We start from the raw sequence: 19,042 nt of genomic DNA, 5'->3' as shown, positions 1-19,042 counted from the left end.
TACAAGAATCTTCACAAGTTTGCCATTAAGGACAAAAAGTACCCACTCAAAGCAGAATATTCTGGAATAGCAACTGCCTGTGCTTAATCTTCCTTTCTGTAGAGAGGCATTTCATGATCTAAACAATTGATGAATACACCAGTTCAACATGTTAAATGACAGAAAGACATAGAAAGGTGTTACAAAGACAAAAAAACCCCATCTAGCCAGTATTTATTAACAAAAGTAACTTGATCGTTCACATTCCTGTAAGTTTTATCTGCATTTTAGGGGAGGGTTTCATGGAGTTTTACCAACATCAGCTACTCACCTTCCAGGAAAGAAGGGTGCAGCGTTTAAGATTCCTGTCTTTTTCATTTTGTATTTGTAATTTTCAAAATAACATTCTAAACTCTTTGGACATTTTCTGTTGTAGAAGGGGAACTTTTTCATTGAAATGTATTACATCTTTTAATCAGATAAACTATCCTTTTATGTACTAATAATGTCTTTATTGACTGCTCTGTTATTGATTAGAAGATTTAAGTGCCAAGGTATTATAGCAGACACCATTTCCTGTCCTGAAAGAGAGGAATAGATTTATTACAGAAATGTGCTATGCAAGAGGTACTGCTGCTTTCTTTTTATATACATAATCTGTCATCTTGGTAAAGAGATATAAAAAAAACAAATTATGAAATACAGGGCATAGGACCAATTATTGTGACTGATGCCTTTATGCAGCCACAAATATGAATGCCTCATAGCACTGCAGATGCAAGTCATAACCGACATTTTTTGAGATTTTAAAATTGCAGTCTTCAGTATTATTTTGAAATAACTTATTCTTGTGTTTTCATAAGTTAATTGGATTTATACAGGTAGTGATCAAAACTTTCCCAATTCTCTTCATATTTTTTTTTAAATCATTTGTGGTTCATTGAAAAAACACTATTTCCAAATTTAATATTATGTGTGTGGTATGTCAAAATCATATAACCTCTTCCAAAGGACTTGGATTCACCTGAAAAACTCTCCATAGCCAAAGGAGCTCTGATTGTACCTCTTGATGTTTTGGTTTTGTGTTCTCTGAAGATAAAGTGACACCTGTATTTATTTTCATCCTCCCTTCTCCCTGGATTTTGTATTAAAGTCTTCATTATTCAGGTTTAAACATCTGTTCTGAACTTAGGTCAGCTCAGCTTTTTGTTGCCAGTTATGTTTCATTCTCACAGCTGTGCTTCTAATGTGCTTTGTCATCCTGCTTGCTGTGCAGAGTGGTTTAAACATTAAAACAAGTCAGAGCTAGACCTGCATGCAGAATATAGGTAGATAAGATATTTATTAAAATACAATCTGTTTCTCTTAGAAAACCAGGTTAATTTTTATTTTCTTTCTTTATTTAGAATCGACTACTGATAGTTGATTTACGATAGGATAAAGGCTTCACTGGCAAGGCACGAGGAATTAATGATCCTGTTTCCAGGGTTTAGAGCACATGAAGAAGTGAACTTTAGGCTGGTCATGTACTCATGGCAGTAGCTGACTCTATCAGAGACATTTTGCTTGTTTGTTTGTTAGGTGTTCCTGAGAAGCCACAGATTACTGGATTTACCTCACCAGTTATGGAGGGAGAGAGGATGCAGCTCACTTGCAAGACATCTGGTAGTAAACCAGCAGCTGATATCAGATGGTTCAAGAATGACAAAGAAGTTAAAGGTATTTAAAAGAACTTTGGTGTAATTTGGTCCAATTGCCAAAACTATGTATCCTTTAGAATAACATTTTTTAATTTGTGTTTGTAAAATTTCTCATAATTGAGTCATGAAATGAATAGGGGATAGTACATAGACAAGGTAATGGCTTGTAAATGGTCATATAACCATCTTTTTACTGTTTCTTCAAATGGTAAAAACTGATGTTTTGAATTGCTCAGAACTCTGTTCAGCATAACAAACTCAACTGTGAGGCTCGATGGAAAAAGGTTTTGTGGATTATTGTTATCACACTCATACCACTCATCCCGTGATGTTTCACCTTTCCATTTCTTTTTGCCATTCTAATACAAAGTGTGTCTGATGCCAGTCAGTTGCCAGATAGATGTTATTTATTTATTGCACCCCTCAAAATAAAGTGACCAGGTGAGGCAGGACCATCTGGAGGAGACAGGAGATGGCACTTGCCACAGGGGAGCCACGGAGCCTGCTCTGGTGAGGAAAGGTCAGGATGTAGCAACTGAGGGAGTCTCTTCTGGGAAACTGGGAATCTACAGCTGAGGCAAGGATGGTGATGGTCTGTGGTGAGAAGGTGGACTTTAAAGGGGATCAGGAAAACTGCACAGGGGGAGTTGGACAAAGTCTGCTGTAACTGAAAAGTCAGTAGTGGCTAAAACCAAAGCTGACAGCAAGGATTTGCCGTTAAGGATGCAGCAAGCTAGGAAAGAGCTGCCTATAAAATCTATTCAGGTTTTTTATTTCTTCTCTTTCCCTTTGTACATTCTTTGCTTAGAACTTAGTTTTCTAGTCCATATTCTTATCAGTGCTGGGATAGTTTTAAATCCTTATTGGTGAATGAGTGAGTAAAGAGAGCTTCCTACAGAGCAGAAGGCTTAGTCATATCCATAAGCCAATTGAGGTGCCCATTATAATGTAGATGAATAAAAAGGATAAGGTATTGACATTTATTCATGTCACCTCTATTCATTCTGCTATAAGACCAGATCAGTCAATGATTCAAAATCCACCTTTTCTCTGTAGGTTTAAAAAAAAACAAAACCAAACAAACAAGCACCACAAAAACCCCAAACCAACACTATTATCTGCTTTGTCTCATGTTTGTCTAATATTTTGGATTCTGTTAGCTCAATAACTGCCTCAAGAAAAGTTACAGCATTAATTACAGAATCCATTTATCTTCCTTTACTGTTCTCTACCACAGTTCAATGTGCAAAACCAGAGCTGGGATATAAAATTGGTAAATAAAGGAGATTACACTGGATTGTATAAGGAATCCAGTCCATTCGAGAAGTGCCTTTGTATTTCCAATGAAAATGAGAATAGTGTTGAAAGAAACAATAATTTTAGACTGGGATAATTTGAAATGTGTTTGAAAACTTGTAACAGCATAAAAAATGAGGAAATGGAGAACAATTCTTTTGTCACGTTGAGGAAGTTGATGAAAGAAATGCAGCACCTAATCAAATGTAGTTAAAAAGAAGAATTTAACAGCACAGCAGATACACATGGCACAATATAGATCCTGTCATCCAGAAAAGATGGCAGGATGACTATATACATTCAAGGCATGTAGAGATTAGAAATTACTCCAAGCAATGTCAGTACTTTAAGAGAAACACTGATACAGTCAACCTTACAACAAGGCAACACATTTGAAAAGATGTTATTTTAAAAATTATGTTTTAAGATCTGGTTTAATAATTTTGCCTTTCTTTCAGCTGACATGTAATTGAAGGCAGCAAGCAATTGACTGTTTAACTATTTTTCTCTTCTCAAGAGTTCCTAAAGAGAATTTAAAAAAAAAAAAAAAAAAAAAGAGAGTGAGGAAGGAACAGAAATAATGTATGAAAAAGAACAGTAAAGGGGAAAAAATCCCCAACAACCAGAAATCAGAGGAAAGTACTGAGCAAATTCATTTCAGTTTAGTTTTCTAGGTCTTCTGAAGAGCACATTGCCATTTCATAAAGGTTAGAAATAAAATAACCTAACCGGTCTGCAGTGGCATCAGCAGAAGTTACATTAGCTTTGTGCAGTGTAAAAGGTGAAATGATAAATCTGAGAAAATAGATATGAAATTATATGCTAATGCAGCTGACATTAAAGGTTAGGAGTTCTTCTGTCTAGCACCAGTAAATCCAATTGTGTTACAGTGTATTATACGTGATGCAAACGAATATAAATGATGCATCGAGATCAGAGTTGCACCAAAGGGGAAAAAGCCATTCTAAAATTGTAGCTCCACTGCTATTACTCAAAAAAGGAATCATCATCTGGTAAAGGAATACTGTTTGATAAAGTAAGTGTTAGTGATGAGAGAGACTGAATGTGAAGCACTGGGTAGCTTTGGCATTCTGTCACTTATATATGCACCACCTTAACAAAGTGATCAGCAGTGTATCCTTCTGGTGCCATTTCTGGAAGATTATTAAGAGGAAAAATACTGGAGAAGATAAATGCATATTTTTCATTTTGGAATTACCTGTTTTTCAACACAACTTGCTAAATACTGTTTCAACAATATTATATAAAGAATTATTTTCAGGTTTCAGGAATATTTTCCATAGATTTTTTTTTCCCCAGTAAAGTTAGGCTTTAAAAATAAATAATATAAGTTTATTTTGTTACAACAGAATAAGATATTTTGAATTAGATTATATATTTTTAGTATACACAAAGAATTTAGAGAGGCACTGAACATTTTGTCTTGATAAACCTCTGAATCAAAGATGAATTCTTCTTTAGATAAAAGAGCCATTTCATGTCAGAACTTGAGTTTAAATATAAACAGAAATTACGTCTGCCATGTAAAACCAGAAATACTGTCTTTTTAAAAGATGAATGTTTCTCTGTGAATGTTACAGGTTTGTGCTTTTATAAATAGCTTGTAATGAACAATGGATGATGTTGCCTTAGATGGACATTTCATCATTTCCATTTATTATTTTCACTATCAAACATCTATACTTATGAGATATAAACCAGTATTAGTTAATAAAAGCATATCTGTGTGTGCACCTATCTGACAGTCATAGAAGCAGGGCCGTAACTGGCTCTTAGATTTTTCATGTGGCCCAGCCTCAGTTCAAAGGTTAGATCAGGTGGCTGAAGACCTTCTCCTGTTCAGTTTGGAAAAATCTCCCAGGACAGAGATTCCATAGCCTGTCTGGGCGAGATATTTCAGCATTTTAAAGACCTGTTTGTGGAGCATTTTCATTATATGTAGATATTTCATGATACATAATCAGAATTTGCCTCAGTGTAAATTATGTTTTTTGCCCTGCAACTTTTGCTACTCACCTCTGAGAGGACTCTGGCTTTTCCTTTTCTTCTTTTTACTATGTTTTAGGTACTTTTTTATATCTGGTTTTAGTCTTCTCTTCCTCAGGCTAGTCAATCTCAACTACCTTAAGCTGTCCTTGTACATTGTATGCTCTCTCCACTGGCCATCTCCGTGGGTTTTGGCTGAACCTACTCAGGTTTGTTGACATGTTGTTTTGTACCAGAAGGCCCAAAGCTGGCCTGCTCCTCTGGATGCAGTCACACAAGTCCTAAATAGAGCAGAATCACTTCCCTTGACTTTCTGGCTGTGCTATTGATAATGCAAGACAGCAAAGGCACACTGTTGTCTAATGTTCAACCTGTCCTCAAGACTCTTAGTTCCTCCTCTATAAAGCTACTCTAGCCATCCCCCAACCTGTTCCATTATGGTTTTTTCTGGAGAAAGTGCTCTTGTAATGGATTTTTTTTTTTTGAACCTTTCTTCAAGGGAGTGTTAGGAGAGAGCAAGAAAATAAACAAAATAATGGATTACAACTGACATATTTAAAAATCCTCGTAAAACCCCTCGGTAAATATTCTGAATGGTAACATACCCAGTACCTGATCTCCAGTGCTCTTGCATCCAGGTGGGCTTACATCAGAGTAGTATATACCACAATCCCACCTTCATTTTCCAATGAAGAAACACATAAGAAAATAGAGCTGATAAGGAGGACAGGCTAATTATTTCTGTTGATGAGGATGTCAACAATTTATGTATGAACTCTTCCAAACCATAAATGCCCAGAGAAAGACTTCTAAACATCCATTTAGGAAATTAACTGCCTGTGTTTTTCTAAAGGATTAAGAATTCACAACCTCTCACTAAAATTAAAGTTGCTGTTGTTTTCAGGGGCCTTCTGTCCTCCATCTGAAGACAGTAAGCAAAGGATGTGTACATTGCATATAAGCAGAAGGCTATCTCTATAGGTGCTTATTATTAAATTTGGAAACCTAACTCTGGGAAGAAAAGCTCATGTGTTTGCTTTAAATATTAGTGAAGATATTTGTTGTTTGATTATAAGAATTTTGCTTTAGCCCTGTCAATATTTTTCTCATCTACTGGTCCCTAAACATTAATAGTGACCATGGCAGAAATTGAAATCTTTTAAAGTTTAGCAACAAACAGGCAGAAAAATGAAAGACATAATTATTTCTTAGGGAAAAATGGAAATTGTATAAGTACAAGGTGTCTTCAGTCTGGAGACAACGAAAAAGACTGCCTGGTATTTTTAATCTAAAAAGGTATAGCTAAAGCCATTGAAGATTTGCTTTCTAAAATTGGTATTTCATGGAAATTTTATTCAGGTCAACTTCTTCCCAAGTGGGATTTACTACAGTTTGTAAAACTGAAACTCACTTTTTTTTCAGGACACAGAGGATATATGCAATCTCAGTGTAATTTTATGTATATGTTTAAGAATTTATATATGTCTTTTCAAGCTTTCATTACAATAAATCAATATAACAAGCTTACCATTTTTCTGAAATAAGCTAAGATCAATAAGTATTATAAGTAGCTGGAAACCAAGTAAAACAATTCTAAAGTATGTTTAAGAAGATCTCATGTTGCAGTTAATACATTAAAATATTTCAGCATAAATGCTCAGTCTTTTGGATCTTCAGTTCTAACAGGTATGTCCTACAATGAAATGTTCTGAATTTGAACCTTAACTTTGAGCCGAGTTGATACTTCTTAAGCATAGATGTAGGCTCCTTGCACTCATGTCCCTGGCCTGAAAACTGTCAGATTTTTTAACTGAATCTGCACAAAAGCAGTAGGTCAATTTAGAATTGGATATAAAACAGTCAGTGTAAGGTCTCTGAAGTAATTTTATTTCTCATCTTCTTGGGACTTGTCTGTGGATTCCAGTAAATACTATTGCATGCTCTATTTACACTCGTTCATAACCACTGATGACTATACCTTGGTTTAGTTTTATTCATAAATTAGCATGATTCTAACCAAACAACAGAATAAGCAAGGAATAAAGTAGGCACAGGATTAATCTGACTACATGCACATGCCTTCAGTAATATTCTTATATTATGTTATTGTGAAAGATTGTAAGCATGAAAATTGGAAAATTTGATATTTAGTGGCACTGTGAATATGTAAGATAATGAGAGTGGGAGGAGACCACATTTTTTGTTGATGACCTGCAGAGAACCTTTATATCAAATAAACATTTAGGAGAAAAAAGTGAATGGAATTTCTGCTTGAATGCAGTATCACGGAACCAATTTTAAAATTTTCTTTTTCGATATGTCAGTATGACAATGACAGAAAATGAAGAATAACTACAATCTCATTACTTTTATATTAAAGAGATAATCAATACAAATACGAAAGACGTGGGTTTTTTTCCAGAAGTGTGGTAGATAATTTAGCTGTCTAATGCTGGTACTGCTTTTCCTGAAAACACTGGAGAGAAAACTGTTTGTTTGTTCTTTCTTTCAGATGTTAAATATTTAAAAGAAGAAGATGCAAACCGCAAAACATTCACAGTCAGCAGCACGCTGGATTTCTTAGCAGATCGCAATGATGATGGTGCAGTTGTAAGTTGCAGAGTAGATCATGAGTCCCTAAACTCTACACCTCAGATAGCAATGCAGGTTCTAGAAATACACTGTAAGTAATACATCTTATAAATGCTTGCTTTTATGGTTCTGTTTTGTTTCAGGGTTTCTACTGGGGGAAAATTCTCTGGTATTGTGCAGCTAGATAACATCTTTCTTTTAGCCAGATTCTGTGGTTTGTATTTGGTGGGTTGGTTTGGGGATTTTCTTTTATTTTTACAGGAGTTGCTCTAAAAAGTTTAATGAAAGCTTTACCAGTGAAAGCACTGGGGGACTAAGTTCTTGGTTTGCTTTGAGAAATACTGGAGAGAAAATGCATTTGTCGGTTTTGTTTATCATTGAAGCAATGTGAAAATGTTATTAAACATCAAGAACATCCTAGTGCCCAGTTTTCCTTGAAAGTTTCTAGAAACTTGAAACAAAGGTATAGATAAGCAAAGTTTGCAGCAGGTTGCCTCAATAATGTTGAATTCTGCCAATGAAACTCTGTAATGTTGTTAATAACACAAGTCCAGGAGGAAAGGCCCTTTAGAATTTATATTTGTGCTTGGTCCGCACAGGATGTTAGTCTAGATAATCCAAACTTCAGTTGTTTTGTATCTTTATGTACTGGCTTTTTTTTTTTTTTTTCTTTTTTCCAAATAGCATTTCTGACGTGATGTTTTCCACAGTGCATTGTTTCAGACTTGATGACCCTGCCTTTTTATCCGTGTGCCCTACTCTGAAGTCATGTTGTCCTTTGAGTCAGTGCTTCTTTTCACTTGTAAACTGTGAGACTCTCAAGAGAACACCTTTTCACCATCAGTTGACATTTTCCTATGCACTTGCATGATATCCACTGTTCTTCAGGGTACAGCTATGTGGATTTCTGCAGAACACCTGTACATCTCACTGCCAGCTAGCAAAACCACACACCTGCAAAATAATGTCAGAACAGGGGAAGGGAGCAGACCTTTCATGAATCTGTTCCTAGGGTAGGTGTAATCAACCTATTAGAAAGCAGACAGGGTTGTCCACGAAGCAGACAAGCATTCAGTAACTGCAATGAGTTCCCAAGATACCATGTCAAGTACTGCTGGCCTATGTAACTTGTTTCCAAACAGGGATATTTCTATGAGCATTTTAAGACTTGTAGCACATGGGAAATGCAGTAACAGCAAAAGCCCTCAATGCATGGAAGCTGAAAATTTTGTTAAAAATGCCGTCTGCAAAAAAAAGTCTGAAAATGAAGAATATGTGGATTAGCATACGTGCTAAAATTTTAGCATACATGATAGCATTTTACTGAGGGAGGTCAGAGCCTTTCTTCACCAAATGGGTATTAAACACCTTCCTTAACGTGTTCAAATGCATCTGTGCTGGATATGTGAATCCTTAACAGCCTTACTTCCTGGAATTCTAAATTGCACAACCATCAGCCACTGAACTTGCCCGTGCCTTCACTTCCAAATTCCTTGCTCCTCCTTCAGTGCCCTGCTCAAGGTGTTGGCACCACAGCAGATGAACCAAATTGAATGGAACAGTAGATACAGAAACAGCACACAAGCTACACAGGGTTTAAACTTAGCTGTGGTGGCTGCAATGTAATGTGATTGAAGGTAAAGGAAGGGTTCTGGTTTGCATGAGCATCATAAGGCAAAGAAACCATACATAAAGCTGCTTGAATATTAGTTGTTTCCTTCCAATTTACACCCTTGGTAGCAAGACACTTCCTTGCTAAATAGCTGTGAGGTGCATCTTCCTTTATGCCTGTTGCTTCATGCTTTCAACAAGATCCTTTTCTCTCTTCTCTGGGTTCACTGAAGTTCTCTAAAAAGGCCAAACTCCAATTTGAGTAATTTGCAATTACTCATGAGCTTCATGTTACTGCCCACTCAGACTGCAAACTTATCAAAAGCCACAATGCATAAGTGATTGTTCTCTAGCATTCCTGCTTTCTCCATTAATTTTCCACCAAGCAATTTAATACTCTTCAGCACTTATATAGAGTCATCATACATGGAAAGAGAAGTAGGAAATGTACCAAAAGAAACTGAGGTTTAGAAGAGAGGGTGGAACCAGCATTTAAAGTTATGGAGAAAGAAGTATTTTATTTGGTGACAAGGAGAGTAAGAACAGCCTGTTATTGTCCTTTTCTTTACCACCTACATCTCCATGGTTAACATACTCAGAAGTCTTAGTGCTGGACAAGTTTCAAAAGTAAGGTTTTTATAAAGAAAAGAAGATTCAGGGAACTGCTGATGTGGTTCCTCAGAGAGCCTTGAATGAAAAAGAGGAGAAAAATTATTTACTAGAGCAATCCCAAATACACTGAATGGAGTACATTGCACTGGAACTGGGCCCTTTGATTTTATTCTGCTGGTGTTGCTCACCATCACTGTGGGTGTTACTGCAGCCACTGGAAGCTGCTGACTTTCTTCCATCAGTCCATAAGACTTCAAACATACAGGAGACATCCTGTCTGTATTAATGAGAAAGATGCTCATAGCACCCCGTGGAACCTGACCCAATATGTACCCTCAATGCCACCTTGCAGCAGTTCAAAATAGTGCTGGCGAAAGAGGTGAATTATGGGGCTTCATGAGAAAAGTCAGGAGAATTTGTTAATCTGTAGGCTCCAGAATTACAGCCAAGTAGTGTGGCATTGCTACAAGCAAGGTACTTGTTCTGAATGCCCCAGAGATGTATCAGATGAGCAGAGAGCTATGGGAGAATGATAATCAAGTACCTTAAAATGGCCAAGCAGAAAAGCACAGGTGGGCATCATTTTGGCAGAGAACAGATGAGCAATGATGAGGTATCACCCACTAGAGCTGCACCTGATTTTTAAACGACCTCTTAAAATCTGGAAAATTTTATTCCTGGTACATGGATGCCCCCTATGAATTATCAGTGTATCACCACCAGTTAAAAGAAAAGGGCACTAAGAACTTCTCTGGCCATTTCTGTCCTGCATGATTATGCTTGAAATTTGAAAAGTCTTCTTTGTTTCAAACAACTGGCCCCAACAATGGACAAAACATTTGTGGCTCCATCAAAACAAACAAACAAAAACCAAAGAATAAGAAAACAACAGAACAGTGGGAATTACAGGACTGTGTTTGCATCCAGTGGATGATAGGTAGAGAAAAAGGAAAGCAAAATAATGGTTAGAATGACAGGTTTTTATTTATGCCTAGTGAAAGGTAGAATAAAATTAAATCTGTCTTAGATGCTGAGACTATATGGAACAGATATTTGTAATTAGTCCATGGAGAGATGTAGATAGAGGTACTTTTGAGTCCACACAGCTGCTTTTATCAGCAGCTGTAGTAGGAAGTAAACTTAACAAAATTAAAGCCATCAGAAGCAATATTGATATGGAATATGCTTTATTCCCTCTTCTTCCCCTTACACAAATTTTAGTTTTTATTAGTATGATACAGCAATCAAATGAGCTTTCCCCAGCATGACTACAGTACATGAAATGAAGCTGAGGACTAAACTTTTACAGTAAAAATATTTTTATTTTCTTTTATTATATACTTATAATATATAATAAAATGTTTTTGATAGAAATAGCATCTAAGTCCTTCTGCTGCTCTTTTGTTCTTAAAGTTCGGTCTGGTATTTGGTATTATCTATATTATTTATACCTTGACTAAAAGAAGGATATCTTGAAGGAGAGTATGATCAGTCCTTGTTTTCACAGGATTGGCCAGATTAATTTTGTGGATTTGAAATATTAAAATAATAGGGGTAAGCATAATGTGCCCCACTCCAGAGTATGGGATAATTAGCTCCTCCAAACTTTTGATTTATTTGTTATTTATGTTGTGTCTCACTTGTGCTTAATCTTGTGCATCTGTATGTTGAGCTCCGTGAACTTTAGGGCAGCCCAATTGCCCAAGTCTTTCTGTTGTATGAAATGTTTGGTTGTAATTTAGTTTCTGCTTGGCCAGCAGAGGTTTGTGGTAGCATGACACTGCTTGCTGAGTTTATTTTTCCTCTGACCCTTTTTGTCAATAGTAAACTTAAAATAGACTTGTATCCCCTCTGGTTTTGCTCTGAAGTCTGCCTGTCAACCTAGCTGCCACTGATTGTTAGGAAGTGTTTCTTGTAAGTGATAAATACAAATCTCAAAGGGATATTTAATTTCATTGTTTACGTCTGTGCTCAAACTAAACAAAGGCTGCATTCTTTGTTCCTGTTTTAAAGAATCATGGGTACAGTACTTCAATTTTGAAAGCTTCTCAGTACAATATTTACAAGATTGTAAGTCCTCGTGCACTCTCCTGAAAAGACATTTTGAGGGCATGTACAGCTTCTGGTCCACATCTGGGAAGTGAGTGAATTCTTCTCATCCCTCCTCAATGTCTCATAAACATTTTGGTTCCCAAAAGCAGCATTTTTACTTTCTTCCAGGTCTTATCTGAGCAGGTCAGCCAACACGTTGCTTCATACTGAAGAGAGTGCCGTAAAATTACCCAGTGGTAATTACCTTACCTTAGTGAAGATTCTCTGACTACAGTGAATTACCCAGCAGACTTCAGTAAAAATTAATTGTGTAAACCTACCCCAGAGGCTGCTTTTGAAGCTTTAAAGTGAAATCAAATCATTTGAACTTCAAACCTAATCATTGTGATCCTAAAATGGCAGCTGTGATGTGATCCGAGCTAATGGACTCAGTGAGATTTTGCTCAAAAGCTGACCACACTCCCAAATGACAGCACTAATAAGCTAAATATGTGTTATGTAAAGAAGTGTCTAGAGAGGCAATTTTGAGTAAATTCTATATTGGCAGACACAGATGTGCAGTGAATTGTTGGTCTGACAAGTCTATAGCTTTCTACAGGCTGTTCCAACATGTTTGTCTGAGAGGCGGTTTCTTCTTTTGTGGGTTGCTATTAGATTCTTTTGCAGTGAGGGTCTGAACTTGACTTTAAAATTAGGCAGCTATTTCAAGAGAATGGTGGAATTACTGTCCTGGAAATAAACTTATTGATTTTGCATTAAGTAAACAAAGCACCCTGAGTGCTGCAGACTACAGATCAGCAGATCAGCTGTGCCCTTGTGCAGCCATGTAGAGCACGGTGTGTGCGTGTGTGTCTAACAACAGCGTGCTACTCTGACACCAGATGTAGTAACAAATGGAGGTTACTCTGATGACAAGAGGGGTCTGGAATTTCTGCTGGTGTAAAGCAGCGTAATTTTGTCAAAGAACTGCATTACCCGATGCTCACTGAGAGAGTTTAGCCCATTCTCTTTACTTGGCTGGTTTCAAGTTTTTCTTGGAGTAGAGTTTCTAAAATTGCACATTCTGAATAAAAATCAGTAAAAATGTGTGTGAATATGTGAAAATTTAAGACATTAAACAGTATATCTTGTACTATACATTCATATAGTGCTGTGCCAAATAAGGCATTACAAATAAAGGCAAGAGAAGGGTCGTGCATATTTGACTGCTCGACTCTTTTGTCTATGACACCTGCCTAAAACACTTGGAGTTGCCCATCTGAACAGTACTTAGAGACAAAAAACTGTCTTCTTTAACTCTTAATGTTCAATTCTAATGAATTAGTCACGTTAAATACGGTATGTGGCTCTTCAGGGTGGCTCAGCCTGGACTTGCTGTCTTTGTGTGGCTCACAAGGGGCAGATGTGTGCCCATGCAAAAGCACACAAAATGGAACACCTCTTACCTGTGATGAGAGGGGTGAGGAGGAAGGAACAACTTTGCCTGTGGCCTACACATGGCCCTTCTGTACTATAAATGAGTAAAATATGCATCACACCTTCATTTTCTTTCAGCTGTTTGGCAATTAGTCGTTTTGAAGCTTTTCAACTGATATAAGATTTTAATTTTCTTTGCTCCCTCTTTTTACTTAATTTAGTTATTTTACCCAATTTTGTGATTGAAAAAAACATTTTTGCTTTTGCACTTTGGCCTATCTCCTTTTTTCATTCGCTTCAGAATTATTTAATTATTTTTATTTTATTTTTTTAGTTTGTGGTGTATCTCCCAGAACTACCTCAGAGTTAAGTGGTACACATACTTAAGGAAAAAAGGCACATTTTCCTTTTTTGGAAGTAGCTTGTACTGTCTAAGCAGAGAACACGTTTTTCCAAAGTGAAGAAAATATGAGACTTAAATGAAATTTCCTTCACTGATGCTTGTCTTTTTGGTTTCTGACCAGTAAACAGCATTGTTGGTCATTCTCATTTCCTGGTGACCATCCTTCATTACACTGTGTCACACCCTGAAAGACACATGGGCTAAAAGTAAATTTGGGAACATTTGGTGTGATTGCACACTGCCTCAATCTTTGTATGGACAGTCTGGTAAGAGATACATCCCCAGGGTCAGAAAATTGTTTACTAATTAGGATTAAAGGTGTCACAGCCTTCCAGTTTTTCATTTAACAGGGCACCAAAATATTTAGGCCAACTCAAACAAACAGAGATAGACTGTATGTTGAGTAAGGAGTGAAAGTAATTGGAATGCTTATGAGATTTGATGTTGCCATGAGAGAAAATGTCTGTCTAATGATAAGTTTAGTCAGTGAGTTTAACCACACAATTCTGTAACTTCTGATACAGTGAAAAGACATGGATTTTGCAAGGGCATAATTCCCTAGGGCCACAAAGAACTTTGTATTTATGCATCCAGGGCTTTGCGGTTCTCAATTCCAAACAAGTATGATTTGCTTTCTTGCTATAACCGTTTTATCTTAGTATAATTTGGGTGTTTGGGAACTGTGATACCTCAGAGACCTCTGGGATTTGTGGAAGGTGGCCAATATCCCAAGCTTTAGCCTTCTTCCAAGAGTAGCATGGAGGCACAGATACGGTGGCACATTCTCTGGCACGGCTCATCCGATTTCATTCTGTTCATAACCGATGGAAAAGAAAATTTCCCTTTGAGGAAGCAGAACTGCAGAATTGTTTTGTTCCAGACTGATATACTCCTAATGCTTTTGGTGGCTTTAATGCTTTAATTCTTCAAGAATCCTTATATTCAACTCTGCAAACTGGACTCATTTAGGCTGTATATTCTTTTATTGAGGGAACAGTCTGCTGTCAGCATCATACAGCTACCTAGGCCCAGCCTTTTGGAAGTCACTAAGTCATTATCAGACTGTCATCTCTTATCAATCATTCTGATAATGGGACAAAGCCAGGTATAAACAATGGACCACAGGAGGGAAACCCAGAACAGTCACGGGTTTTTGAGTGATTTATCAGGACTGTGGGTGTCTTGGCTTTAAGACACCAAAGAGTGCCGGGTTTTACTCCAGCGCTGGTATATCCCAGGGATCTTTTTTACATATGTCCTTTTATCCTTAGCAATGAAGTGTACTTCCCACCCTGAGTTGATGGAGGGTAGTAGCTGGTTAGTATAAGATACCACCAAGCATCTTGACCACCTGGGCTTGACTGTTGCAATGTCGTTTTCAGGGAGTACTCCATCTGTGCAGAACAGGAGGAAAGGACCTCAGGTTCTTAGATCTCAAACCAACTTTTCAAGTGGGTTTCTGTATCTCCCAACTTAGATGGTCTTATTGATCAAAGCCACTTTTTTTTAAATTATTTTTCCCAGCCTAAAAAGCAAGAGGGCTGTATTGTCTGTGTGATGCGCAGACGGGACTTTGGTCCCTCACAAAGCCTCTCTCTCTGATCATAGACAATCTCTGTAAGCCTAAGCAAGCAGGGATTTCCTTCACTTCAGTGAAAACCTGCAAGCTGTTTAGATCCTTTAGAAGCTCATGAAGAAAATCAGGATGTTTTCTTGCTACTTGAGTCTGACAGAGAGGTACAGTTTCTTCAACTGATGCTCTCATCCTTTAGAGGTCAACTATATGAGCGGTGTTCCTGATTTTCTCTTTCCATTAGGATGTTCTGCTAGACTGCTGTGACCGTAGGAATGAGAGAATTTCAATGTCTTCCAGTTGACTTCGTGTTATTTAAATTTAGCCTTTATACACATTCAGGTTTCCACCCAAGACTCACCCATGTTGTGATACTCAACCAACCCAAACAGGTTTTGATTTTTGTTTGGGGTTTTTTGTTTGTTTGTTTGTTTTTATTATTATTATGTATTTATTTTTGAATCACACTGTGAATGTTAATATGGGCAATAAATGTATCTCATTGTTATTACCATACTTTGAGGACCACCTTTCCATTCCATCTCCCTTAAAGGGGGATATTTCTATATTTACCAGTGCAAGATGTAGTTAAAAATTGTAATAATAAGAATGCAGTTTGAAAGCTACACTTTCAGGATATGTACATCTCTTCATATTGAATGAAAATTAAATAAGAAATTATTTTATTTAATTATATAGTTCAATAATTATGTAAGCACTGTGTTAATAAGTACAATTATCTTTTTTAAGCTTTTCATATTAGCGAATGCTTGCAAGAAATGAAACATAAAGGATAGCTACTGTAAACAGTAAAGAATGATATCTGAGAACATGAAAGTTCACTACCACAATTTGCATGTTTAAATGAGATCAATTAGGTTAATGATGGATGAAAATAAGAAATCCATGATTTAAATGCAAAATAATTCAAAAACTTTTAAGTCCATTTACTGCCAAACTTTCATCTTTCAAAGGGGATATCTGGTTCAAAGGGTTAATGTACAATCCTGACCTTTACCATCTGGAGGTTTATGTTCAAATATGGTTTACAAGTGAAATATAATTTAATATAATTTATTTCTCCATAAAATCTTTTGTAGAAAGTCCACAGAGTGGCTTGGCTGTTCTACTCAGAAACTTTAAAATCTGTTGTGGGCAGATTATTCGTGTGCTTGTTGTCTGATTAAGAGAGGGTTCAAGAAGGTTTCAAGGGAAGTTTGGGAGGGAAGGTTTAAAAATTTTAAAAGTAGGACATTCAGGAAATAAAACATAAAATCTCATTTCAGAGGAGTAAGCCTTCAGGCATGGAAAAGACACAACCCATGGTAAAAGGATTGAAAAGAAAGAGGGCATGGCTATGCTGGGAAATGGAGCACAGAGAGGTTGATAGAACGTGAGTGTATTAGATGTTACAGATATACAGTGGGAAGCTGAATTTATAGAAAAACTGGAAAACAAGTATGTAAATATACTTGTCATAACTACTTTGGATCAGGTAGCACTAACAAGGCAATAAAGATTGAATGACAGTCCAGTGTCTGAGAAGTTCCACATCAGGCCTCTACTGGTGCAAGAATTTCTCAGGTACAGGACTCAGATCCATGAAGCTCCATGCTGCCTTCAAAGACACAGTTAAGATATCTAGCCTAGACTTGGTGTCATTTGAAATGAGATCCTTTTAGGAGGAGACTGAAAATTACAGAATATGTAGTAGTTCACACCCCAGGTTACCACTCTGGTCACCTTCAGCCTAATGACAGATGGACAGAGCTGTTTCAGGCCTTCCCCACGGAACATTTTATTTCCAAAACTAGAGACTATCAGGCAGGTGAGACAGTTTGGAGGAAAACACGTAGAGATCAGTATCAGAACCTTACAAGGAACAGAAGCTTGACCTTCATAAGTGTGTAGGATATATTTATAAGAAGCAAGTCAAATTTCCATGCCCTGATGCTACTGCTTAGTTATTTTTATACAGACTAAATGTTCACAGTGCCCACTATCTGATATGAATGTCAGAGAAAGGCTTGAAGGGGTATTTGGGAATGCTGAGCATCCAGAGCTCTTATTTACTCCTTCAACAGTTTTGGATGTGCTACAATTCTTAAGTCATATTCAAGATAATTTAAGTCAGACATAACAGAACAGTGAAGGCCTTAAGCAAAAGAATCTGAGGATTTCAAAAGATGAAACTATATTGAAAGGTCATGTGCTGTCTCAAAGTTAGGCATTGCTTGAAAATATCTGTGGTTTAGGCTGAAGGCTTTTCTTTGTCTTGTTTGGGGGTTTTGGATTTTTTTTTTTTTTTTGTGTGTGTATGTGTGTGTGTATGTTTTTTTCTTTACTCCTCTTAGGTGACATGGCAAACATGAGATAAAATATAAATAAGTTGGAGAAGGCCCATTGTAAGGCAACAGAGATGTTAAATGGAACAGATTGTTTAGTCTGAAAAAGTGGCATGACAGAAATAATTAAACAAGATGAAAGCTGTAAAACTAAGCTTCGTTGCTTGCATTCATTGAAGAAAACAGAAATGATTTACCAAAGAAAATATTATTTCTACCATATCATTCATGTGTGCATGGGACTTAATGGATAATTAAGAGAGCAATGACCCATTCTGCAAGAGCATGTAAAGGGGAGGAACTGTGATCTGGTGCTGTGTTCCTGAGGAGGCACACATTTAGGGCTGTGGAGAGAGACAGTGCCCCTCTGTCTACCACTTCATTCAGCAGGGTCTAATGATGTGCCCAACACTGCTCACATTTATCTCTGCCCCTTTTAAGACCAAGCACAAAGTAGGTAAGAATGATCAATGAACACGTTACGTGACAAAGGAAGGGTAAGGTTATAACACATTTGAAATGGAGCGGAGAGGAACGTGGAGCTTTGGCAGTGAACCTCCATCTGCTCTTTCACCCTCCCAAAACCCCAAGCCACACATTATGTACTATCACGTTTTACTTACTTTTTGTTGTTGTTGTTTTAATAATTGTGGTGAAGGAGACTGGTGTGACCGACAGGTGAGATGTTGAAACAAGTACTGTGAATATTTTTAACAAAGTAGCAGATAATCAGTGTTCACGGAATTAGTAACCTAAATGGTTTCCTGCAAGATTGGTGCTTGAATTCAGGCATTCATGTATTATGAGTGTCAGGAGGGAATATTTCACTGATCAATCTTTCTATTCCCCCACATTGGCATCTGGCTTGTTGTTTTGCATTCAGGAGAGTGTTTTTACAGTCCTCTGGTACAGACTCTTATTACTTTTTATTTCAACAAACATAGTTTTAAAATAAATTCAAGCCAGATGAAATTAAGGATGACATAATAGTCATCAAAGAATCTCAGAAAACAAAGGGACCATATGCTGTTTCTGGTCCTGCTTGACTGTAAAGCAGTTTTTAAAGGACTGTAAAAAGAAGATACTGGAATATCCATGCAGATATGATACCAAGTATTCACCTTGATCAAACCTAAGTATTTAGAGAACTATCATAAAGCTTAATTTTACAGTATTGTTGGATACTTTTACTGAGATTAAGTACCATTGCTGTGACACCATCACTTGAACTAGCTTGTCTCACCCACAACTACTACTAAGATCATCTGTCAGATACATAATACTGTCATCCATTTAAGCAATGTGTTATTCCTTCTATTCTGAAGCAGAGCATTAAACTTACTGTGTCTGCCAGGGTGCTTTGATGAAGTTTGCCAATGCAGACTTGCTTCACAAGAAAGTCTTTTGCTTATTCAAACCAATAGGGCAGAGACAGAAGCTGTGCTGCTTGTCCTTT

At 37.0% G+C, this 19,042-nt stretch overlaps 1 protein-coding gene across 3 annotated transcripts in view; it reads left to right on the top strand.

Moving 5' to 3' along the window:
- Positions 1-19,042, top strand: part of CADM2 (cell adhesion molecule 2) — a 607,631-nt gene that overhangs the window by 485,570 nt on the left and 103,019 nt on the right. For all 3 annotated transcript variants that reach the window (XM_050331258.1, XM_050331256.1, XM_050331257.1), the window contains 2 exons: positions 1,561-1,698; positions 7,495-7,665. In XM_050331258.1, the coding sequence (XP_050187215.1) occupies positions 1,561-1,698; positions 7,495-7,665 (309 nt within the window). The remainder of the gene's footprint in view (positions 1-1,560; positions 1,699-7,494; positions 7,666-19,042) is intronic.

The sequence above is a fragment of the Myiozetetes cayanensis genome, unplaced genomic scaffold (genome assembly GCF_022539395.1).
Source record: "Myiozetetes cayanensis isolate MyiCay16 unplaced genomic scaffold, myiCay2020 scf5-8, whole genome shotgun sequence".
Taxonomy (NCBI): Eukaryota; Metazoa; Chordata; class Aves; order Passeriformes; family Tyrannidae; genus Myiozetetes; species Myiozetetes cayanensis.
The sequence above is the reverse complement of the archived record's forward strand: the minus strand, read 5'-3'. Positions and strand labels throughout refer to the sequence as shown.